General features: G+C 40.6%; 1 protein-coding gene across 3 annotated transcripts; it reads left to right on the top strand.

Annotated features, from left to right (window-relative positions):
* Positions 1–2677: 2677 nt before the first annotated feature.
* On the top strand, positions 2678–9998 carry LOC122985173 (hyaluronidase-5-like). Of its 3 annotated transcripts, XM_044355644.1 has the most exons (5): positions 2679–3119; positions 4743–4833; positions 6706–7669; positions 9239–9328; positions 9427–9998. In XM_044355644.1, exons 3-5 carry the CDS (start codon positions 6725–6727, stop codon positions 9853–9855), a joined length of 1464 nt encoding a protein of 487 aa, XP_044211579.1. In that variant the 5' UTR covers positions 2679–3119; positions 4743–4833; positions 6706–6724; the 3' UTR covers positions 9856–9998. The 3 variants fall into 3 exon arrangements, with proteins under 3 accessions (XP_044211580.1, XP_044211579.1, XP_044211578.1); XM_044355645.1 differs by lacking the exon at positions 4743–4833 and having other exon boundaries at positions 2678–3119; XM_044355643.1 differs by lacking the exons at positions 2679–3119; positions 4743–4833 and adding an exon at positions 4979–5665.
* The last annotated feature ends 359 nt before the right edge of the window (positions 9999–10357 follow it).

Genomic DNA, 10357 nt, shown 5'->3' with positions numbered 1-10357 from the left:
TAAAAGTTTTTCTGAATCTTTTTTTCTTTCACAAACTGTTTTTACTCAAATCAAGAATCAGTTTACAGAGAAAACACAAAAAACTGTGATTATTTCAGTACGATCTGACTTTACCATTAAATGACCAAACATTCGGTGTGATCATGTGACTCCAGGACAACATATAGGTGCGTTTTCTAATCTGGTGTCTCTATGAGCAGTAATCAGCAGGACAACATCATCTGTCTGTGTTTTATAAAACCGTCACACATCACTGTTAAACAATAATGATGTTTAATGATGTGACAACGCTGTGGTTAAGGTCTGGTTAGGTTTAGGGACAGATGATGGTTTGGGTCAGTAACTCTGCAGCTCCTCTCGGCTTTACGGAGCTTTATAGCGAGTTTCAGCTCATTGTTTATCTGTCCGGCTGCAACTTTACTGTTCTGGTTCACTCTCAGTTAGCTGTAGACTAGCTGGTGAACATAGTGGAGCATTTAGCAGCTAAAGAGCCAGATATTTCCCTCAGGAGTTGGTGGAGAGTAAAAACAGAACTAAAAGAGAGTGAATACTGGACTTACATTCACCAGGTGGACAGAAACACGACTCCACATGAATGATAATGTTGCTCCGTAACCGTTGGATGTGGAAATAAGCAACTGTTTGCTAACAAGTTCAACATATCAACTTAAAAGCTGATGATGTGTCAGGGTTCAACACTTTTTTCTTGCAGGTTTAAAGAGGGGTAGGAGCAGTAAACACAAAGTTCAGGGCAGCATCTGAACTCGTTGCTGTTTACAGTCAATCAGTGACCTGTTCTTCCCCGTGTTGTGCTGTGTGAATCACTAACGAGAGAGACAGACCGTTCTTACCGCAGATATTTTTACTTGTCATAGCAAGAAAGTTCAGGTGTAGATAACATGGTGATGGATTTGTTCCATTTAGGTGTGTCAATAAACCAGCAATAACAACATCAAGGCGCTGGCACACCCTGAATAAAATGCAATAATTGCGTTTTAATTTCTGTCTGTATTGGTGAGACAGTGCCGTAGGCGAGAATCTGAGGACAATAAGGTCAAGGATTAGTCAATTAGTACACTGTGTGTTTTTAATCAAACATGCGTCATATAACAAGGTGTTTATTATTATTAATGGTAGCAGTAGAAATATATATGAAACATGAAAATAAAAAGGTAAAAGACAGAATAAAGGTTAAGAGAGACTCAGCTAATCAATACTTAAGAACTGCAACAATTGATTAATCGATTAGTCGACCATTTCAGTCACTTTTCAAACAAAAAAGCTTCATAAATGTGAAGAGTTGCTGCTTTTCTTTATCATACAGGATACACAGGATAATACAACCATCAGGGTTTGGACTGTTGTTGAAGATGTCACGGGCATTTTTCGATATTTTCAGACATTTTATGGACTTAACGATAAATTGATTAGCTGTAGGCCTAATATATTGTATACTCTATGAAGCTTTTCAGTCTAATTTAGCTCCTAGTTTTGATATTACAACACATCGAGTGTTTCCAGCAGTTGCGGCCGGCGGTTTTCATCAAACAAGCTCTAAAACATCATCTGCCATGTTTAATCACACCACAAGCTGTTAAGCTGCCAAAACACTAAAAATAAACAAACCAAATCAGGTTTATCTTTTCATATCAGGGGTCCGTTTCACAAAGCAGGTTTAGTGAAAACTCAGGGTCTGTTAACCCTGAAATGAGTAGATCAACTCAGAGTTCAGGATTAGACTCGGAGTTTGTTGAACCTGCTTTGTGAAACGGACCCCTGATCTATGTGGTTCTACATCTGATCCATATCTGGCACAGAACGCTCAGATCGGAGTTCATGTGGTTTTTTGGCACATGTAGCCTGTCGTCATCACTCAGTGTCGGCACCTCACAGCCCGCCAAAAAAAAAACCAAACACGTATCATCTGTATTGTTTATTAAATAATCCTGGACATGTGTGCAAGTACATCCATGTTTATGATACGACCTTATTGTTGTTATTCCAGATGCGGCTCATATTTCAGTGTTTTGTTTGTTTTTTATTATTATACACAAACATAAAACACATATTCAATACTCACACCCACAGAGAAAAAAAACAAAACAAACAAACAAAAAAACCATAACTTACACCACAAACAAAAACAACAAACATTCCACATATATACACACATATACAAACACACATATATGTACATACATGTCAAGCATTATATGTAGTTATGGTACAAAAATAATAATTTATACAGCAACTTAAATTAAATACATCATTCTATAGAAGGAACTGAACTAACTATTCAGTGGATACATGTCACTTACAAACATGAATATGAACCATCGACTATCATATCAGAATTGAACATTAAGGCCTGTAATGTAGGACATGTCCCCTAATGTCTGATGTAAACAGATCAACAGATTAACTGCAGATTTTATTTGTGTTTTCAATCCTTTTAAACAGTTAACAACATGACAAAGAACTTCCTGTGATGACTTGTCTTTCTCAGAATGTTTAATTTTTAGGGAAAATTTCGTATTATTCACTCTGCTGGCAAAATTAGTGGAAAACATCTTCCCTTTAATAGACTTGTTGACTGAATCCAACTGAAAATCAGTTGATAATAAGTCTGAACTTTGGGCAGATGTTGCTGGTAATCTGTAATGGAATCAGCCGTGTGATTCATCATCCTGATGATAAACCAGTTGGACTTCCTCAGTAGGTTTCCAATCACAGCTGACCAAGTTCAAACTGTCTTTGCATTCCTCACGTGTCCGGACAGAGGCCTCGGATATTTGTCCACCGCATTGTCTTCAACCTGGAGCTTCCTCAGATATCTTCCTCCAGGCAGGGAGGAGGAGGAGAAAAAAAAACAGCCTGGAAAACTCCAGGACCTCCCAATAAAAAACGGAACACCCCAGGGCTGCAGATCCACTTTGCTTTGACAAGTTTCCACAAGTGTTCTGGCTGTAATTTAAGCTGCTGCAACAGCTCATTTAAAGACGAGCGATTTAGACTCACAGAGGAGTGTGAGGTTAGTGTTTACGACTAACAGGTAATCATTTCAGCTTTCATCAAGCGGGCAGTTTGGACAGCGGGACCCCCCCACCAGAGCAGAGCAGGTTGGTACGTTGTTAATGACGTCTCATTTAACTGTCTCATTTGGGTTCAAGAGGTTTATTGGTGTTTTTGGTGTTTCTGACATGACAGAAATCATAAAACTGTCAAATAATAAACCTATAAAATATCTGTCTGTAACCTGCCTGGAGACACAGATACTGTATTTACACATCAGATCCTGTGACCTTGTAAAAATAATAAAGCTGACACTGTGCAGAGTGTGTAAAACTATTTGACTATGTGAGACTGCAGACAGACAACTATAATTAGAAGTAGAAGTATCTGTATGGTCTGTAAGGTGTCTGGTTTCAGTTTGCTCCTTTGTGTTGGTTTTTTTTATTGACTAAGCCTCATATAACAGATTTATCATCAAAACATCAATACAATATAAATACAACAGTATCAGCACAGATGTTGGCAGATGGGCAAAGTGGAATATTACATCTTTTTCTAATCTAAATCTATTTATAGAGCACATTTAAATAATATTATTTTATATTTTACATTTTTCTTCTATTGTAAATTCTTCATTTTGTATTTATTTGTAGTATTTAATGCTACCGTAACAACACAAGTCAAATTCCTTGTATGTAATCTGATTACCTTGTTGGCAATAAAGCTGATTCTGATTAAAAACGACCTCAATAATAAACATAAAGTAGAATTTTCACCTTTTATGACAATGTCAACAAAAACTGAAAATGTAGAAGCTTCATAAAAGTAGAATTTATAGCAGAGCTGCTGTGTTGGATTGTATTAGATTAAACAGGTGTTCCCTATAAAGTGGCTGGTGAATGTATTGTGGCTGCAGCCTTTCAGCCTTCATGTTCTATATTAAACTGTGGTTTATGGATGTGCATTTACATTTTTCAGATAGCACATCTTTATTCATTCAGGCTGAGTTTTGCCGCCTTCGGCTGCAGTGTTTCTTCACACGAGCAGCTGCAGGTGACGTGTCCTCACAGCCTCAGTCATTGAGGAAAGAGAAAGTGTTCTTATGTGTTATTTCTCAATAACAGAGAAATGTTTAACTGCTTGTTTAGTCGCTGCAATGAAACGAGAACTATAGTGACTTCAACAGAAGCCGCGCTGCTGATTCATATTTAATCTCTTTTTTTTTACGCAACAAAGGAAACACCAAACATTTACTCAGCCAGCAGCTCTTTGCAGGATATTAAAGACATAAATCCTTCCTGAAGTCACGGCATGTGGTGCCATGTCGTTGCACCTGTCATAACTCCACAGTTTTATTTTTAACTTGAAACTGGAGGTTCCTCCGATCCGCTGGGCTGAAAAAACTTCACTGACAACATTAAAGAACATGTAGTGGTTAAAGTGTGTTAGGCTGTAGTTTCTCTCCCAATTTACCTGAATTTTTAAGTAATAAAGTGGAAAGTTTAGTGTGAAACTAACCAGTAACAGCAGAGTTAGTGGTGACTTTACACTCGATCAAACTCAGTTGGTGCAGCAGGTGTTGCTGTTCTCTTGATGGAAGCAAAATACTAAATTCTCACGAAGTCCACAATCAATCAAACACTTCACTCTTGCAGGATCATGTTTGGCTCAGTTCAACATCTCCACTTTGTCTCTCTCTCTCCTTGCATCTCTTCTCCTGTCTTTCCCAGGTGTTTCGCATCGGTGGTTGATAACGAGTCACAACGAAACCCCCTGAACTCAAGCACCTGTGCTCAGACTGCAGCCAGAGGAGAGCAGCAGGTGAGCCAGCTGTCAATCAGCGGCCGTCGGCAGCGCTTTAACATTCTTCAGCCTCACAATGCGGTAGCTGCTGATTGGCTCTGACCCTAAAAAGTTTTTTTTTGGCGCTAAATTCCAGTGTGTGGACACTGTTGTTTCCCTTATGGACACACTGGAAGATGTTTGTGAATGAAGCAGCTGATAAACACAAACATGAAGACACACTGACACACAAAGTCAATATAAGGAACTTTTATTTTCTGTTTTATTTGATTGCCTGCTAAACTCTTCTCATTCTGCAGGAAATACATTTGGACACATTTAGAATGTTTATTTTTGAAGCAAACAGTGAATCTATTTTTAAACACAATTCATTAATATCATGAAAAATAATGACTGTTTGGGACTTTAAGGGGATGATGTGTAAAATCACCTGCTGTCTTTTTATTACAGAATCAGACCAGACTCTCTGTGAATGCAGAGTTTTTAGGAGGAGTTATTTTGCTGCTATTACTGAATTAAAACAAAAACCAAACTTAAATCTTCCTGATATTTAAAACTCACCTGTGTGATATAAATAGCTTCAAACACTCAGATGTTCAAATATCTTACAGGAAAATCTTTTTCAGATTTAAACGGGGCGATTTGATGTTAATATGAGTTTCTTTTTTGACAGCAACACATTTTTCTTGCTATGATGATGTCAGAATGCAACATTCAAATTTAAATTTGTAAAAATACATCTGAACAGAAGACAGAGAACATTTCGTTGACCTTCTGCTTTCCGTCTTTGCTAAATAAGACTTTGAGCAGCGACTTCCCCGCCAGGTGCTGTTTCCAGCTGTTGAACCTGGTAAGCTGCAGAACAGGTGTTAGGACATCGTAGATACATCTCTACGTCATTAGCCTAAAAACTAATTCTACCATCCTGCAAATTTAAAAACTTGATTTAAAAACTTTTAACCCCTTAACATACACCTCAACTAGCTTTAACGTGGAAACCAGAAGCGTCTACAGCTATACTAGTGGCGCTATGAGCTAAATGCTAACATTAGCATGCTAATATACCCACACTGATAATGCTAACATGCTTTAGCAAGTTTAACAAGTTTAGTAGGTATAATGTTTACCATGTTTACTCTCTTAGTTTAGCATGTTAGCATGCTAATATTTGCTAATTAGCACTAATTACAAAGTAAATCTATGGCTAGCTATGGGAACATCTTAAATTTTGAAGGTTACTGGACATAAATCAAAGTGTTGGACAGATTAATTGTGACCTGATGATGACGCCAGATGAAAAGTCAGAGGATCACAAAGGCTGATACAATCCATCCTGAGGGGGACATGAATGTTTGTACGAAATTTAATTAAATGTTGTTAAGATATTTCACTTAAAACACAAATGTGAACCTCATGGTGGCGCGAGAGGAAAAGTCAGGGGATCCATGAATGTCTGCATCAAATTATATCGCAATCCATACAGTAGTTGTTGTGATATTACCACAGAACCATGACACGAGCATGACTAAAAAATGTAAGTAAGTTAGTTAAAGTTAGTTTAAGTTATGTGGACAAATCTTGAATATACAACATGGAACTGAATGACTGAAGTTTAAGGGTTTTGAAAAGTGGCTAAATTATGCTTTCCGTGTGCAAGAATGTTACTACGTTATGGAAGGCAGAGAGAAACATGTTGCTGTCTGTAGACTAGATTTGTCTAAGTTTAACACCTTTGTGTGAAAATTTCTATGTAGTTGTTTTACTTTTGTCCCTTTTCAGAGACAACCTTCATGAAGTGTGAGCAACTCTGACATCAGGACAAAGTTTACTCACTTTAGAGCTACAGAACTGATACTCACCTCTTATTATTCTGTTGCCTTTTCTTCACAGATCAGATTCCTGTTTCAAAATGAACAAAGTCAAACTATTCGATGAGAAACAACATTTCCTCTCTGTCGTCATCGCCACGTTGGCCCTGTTGTGCTCCAGCTACGCCTTACCGAGGACGGACCCTCCCATCCGTTCCGACCTCCCCTTCCTGTTCATGTGGAACGCCCCGACCGAACTGTGCAACATCCGCTTCGGCATGCCCCTTGACCTCTCCTACTTCGACTTCGTCAGCAGCACGCTGAAAACGGCGACCAACCAGAGCATCTCCATATTCTACACCGACCGCTTTGGCATCTTCCCCTATGTTGACGAAGACACCGGCGAGATGTACGATGAAGGCCTGCCACAGCTGGTAGACCTGCAGGAGCATCACGAGCTGGCGGAGGATGACATTGAGTACTACATCCCCGCCGACCAGCCGGGCCTCGCCGTGCTCGACTTTGAGGAGTGGAGGCCGCAGTGGATCCGAAACTGGGGCAGCAAAGACATCTACCGACAGATTTCCATCGAAACGGTCAAGAAGAAGAACGCGACGTTGACCGATGATGAGGCGGAGGACCGGGCGAAGATCGTCTTCGAACGCGCAGCCAAGAGGTACTTTATCCGATCCATCCGCATCGGGAAGAGGCTGAGGCCCAACAGACTGTGGGGTTACTACCTGTACCCCGACTGCTACAACTATGACTACAACAAGGACATGGACGGCTTCACCGGAGAGTGTCCCGCCATCGAGTACAACAGGAATGACGAGCTGCTGTGGCTCTGGAGAGAGTCGACGGCGCTCTTTCCCTCCATCTACCTGGAGCTGGTGCTCAGAGACTCCCAGCAGGCCCGACTGTTCGTCCGCTATCGTATCCAGGAGGCCATGAGGGTGTCAACGCTCCCCAACAGCTCCTACTCCATCCCCGTCTACGCCTACATCCGCCCCGTGTACAAGGACAGCGTTGACGACTACATGTCAGAGGTGAGATACAAAAAAACACCTTTAGGCACAATGTAGGTTACTCCAGAAAATACTGATCTCTCGCTTATGTGATTGTATATTACACTGCAGGTAACCATAGCAACAGTTTACACTTTAAAATACCAAAGAGAATATACTGTATATACAGATGACCTTTGCTCCTTTGGTGAGGGGACATGGTGGAAGAGACAGAACTGACTCCCAGGTGTCCATGTAGAGACGATTGACAAGAAACTGGATAAAATTTTTACCTAGTGATTTTTAGTGTGTGTTCCCACCTTAAATCTTAATTTAAAGTGTGTACTTGCTAGGGATGTGCAGAGAACCCAGTATTTGTATTTGTATCTATATTTGTTGAGGCAACGCAAAAATTATTTACATTTGGATTTGTATCCAAATGAAAGTGGAAATAGGTGTAAAAATCCAGTTTTTGTTTTTATTATGCTTTTAATTTTAGGATATTAAAGTGTTAAAGTGTTTATGAATAAACTACCTTAACCCTAACCCTAACACAACGGGTCTTGAACCTGAGTCTCCCAGATCATAGACGACTGCGCTGATAACTGAACTAAAACCAAGTGCATTGTAAATAAGCAGACAGACCTCTACCTATTTATACACCCATAACACATTTACATTTACATTACGTTTACATTTTTCATTTAGCAAACGCTTTTATCCAAAGCGACGTACATATGACACTGATACAACACAAGCAGGGATCTAGTCAGGAGACAACAACACCAGTAAGTGCCATAAAGCTTAATTTTGGGCCCGATAGGACGTAGATGCCAACAGGCAGTGCAACAAGGCAGTGATTAGAGTGCATTGAGTGCATAGAAGCATGTTTTGTTTTTTTGGTGTTCGCGAAAGAGCCTGGTCTTTAGTCTTTTCTTAAAGATTGAGAGGGACTCTGCAGATCTAACAGAGTTTGGTAACTCGTTCCACCACCGGGGAACTACAGAGGAGAAGAGTCTAGCTAGTGAGAGTAGTAGTAGACCTGAATGAGGGAGTTCAGGTAGGCAGGAGCTGTTTTAGTTGCTATTTTGTAAGCGAGTGTCAGGGTTTTGAATTTGAGGTAGGAAGTAACACAGAGACAGTACACCGTGTAACATGTAGGGAAGAACTTCAAAGGCAATTCTTGCTTTGCACTTTTCATTTATTGCTTATTTTTTACAACCTAACTGTGGAAAGAAGAAGAAGGGGAACAACAGGTTATGGAGAGTCCCTTGAAAGCACTTTGCGTGTGTCAGTAGTTCAGCTTTATCTCTGGGGAACACCCCTAACTCCAGGAGTGATGTCCAAATAAGGAAATGTGCGTCATGTAGCAGGTGGATGTGACTCCCCTCGTTGAGACCTGCTGATAGACGTCACAGCGGAGCAGAGGAGAGACACTGAGATAACAATGTAACCGACCTGAGCGCTGGTATTTGAGGAGGAGGTGTCATTTTAGTTATTTTTTAACAAGATACCTGGAAATGGACCCAGAGTTTTGCTATTTATCAATCAACATGACCTGCTGGTAGAAGGCCACTTCCTGCTCTTCTCTAACTGGCTGTTATTTCACAGTTTGATCTGGTCAACACTATCGGAGAAGCTGCTTCTCTCGGCGCCGCTGGTGTTGTTTCTTGGGGAGACATGAACGTCACCGACTCTGAGGTAGGAAGTGACATCACTCTGGGTTTTTTGGGAAAGTTTTGAACATATTCTTCTGCTAAATTTAATTCACAGCAACTAACTGACTCAGTTTCCTGTAGGATTCCTGCTTTGACGCTCGACAGCACCTGGAGAAGGTCATGAACCCGTACATCCTGAACGTCTCCACGGCGACGCAGATGTGCAGCGACGCGCTCTGCCAGGGCCGAGGTCGCTGTGTGAGGAAGCGCTGGAACGACGACGTCTTCCTCCACCTCGACCCGCGCCGTTACAGGATCCAGCGGCAAAAGCACGGCGCCCCGCTCACCGTGAGCGGCGGCCTCTCGCAGGACGACATCGACTGGTTCGACCGCAACTTTGACTGCATGTGCTACAGCGAGGAGCCGTGCCGATCGGTCCTGACGCTCAACGTCATCGAGGAGGCCGTCGTCAACCCACGGAGTCGCTCTGCCGGATGCCGCACTTCTGACAGGTCCCGCCTCCTCCTGCTGGGGATGATAATAGTCTGTCTGAAGTATGTCGTGATGTAAACTGTAAATTAACAGAAAGTTTGGACTATTTGTGTGTGACAAGATGTTTAAAGATATCTGAGCCTGTTGTTCATTCATTTACTTGTTTTTTGCGACTGTTTTTATCTGGTTTGCCATTAAAGATATTTTTATTTAGTTTAACCAAATCTCTCATTCACTCTTTTATATTAATGGAGGATTAACCTGCAGCCTGGTGACCATGTGCTCACATGGTCTACATAAAATGAAGTTTAAAATGTCTTTTATAATTTGTGAAGCGCTAAAAGTTGCATTTATTGGCATGACAGATATTATTATTATTATTATGATATTAAAACAAGGTTTTGACACATCAACCCCTCGACATAAAACAAATATGCAAATTCCCACATTATACATTTGCAATCTATTAAATTACACTTTTCGACTTGCTTGCTCCTGAACTTTCAGCTGTATCACATGTCTTTATGAGTTTATGGAGTTTATCAGTTGTTGAACTGGAGATGTTGAAACTTTCTACATA

The sequence above is a fragment of the Thunnus albacares genome, chromosome 7 (assembly GCF_914725855.1).
Source record: "Thunnus albacares chromosome 7, fThuAlb1.1, whole genome shotgun sequence".
Lineage (NCBI taxonomy): Eukaryota > Metazoa > Chordata > Actinopteri > Scombriformes > Scombridae > Thunnus > Thunnus albacares.
The sequence above is the reverse complement of the archived record's forward strand: the minus strand, read 5'-3'. Positions and strand labels throughout refer to the sequence as shown.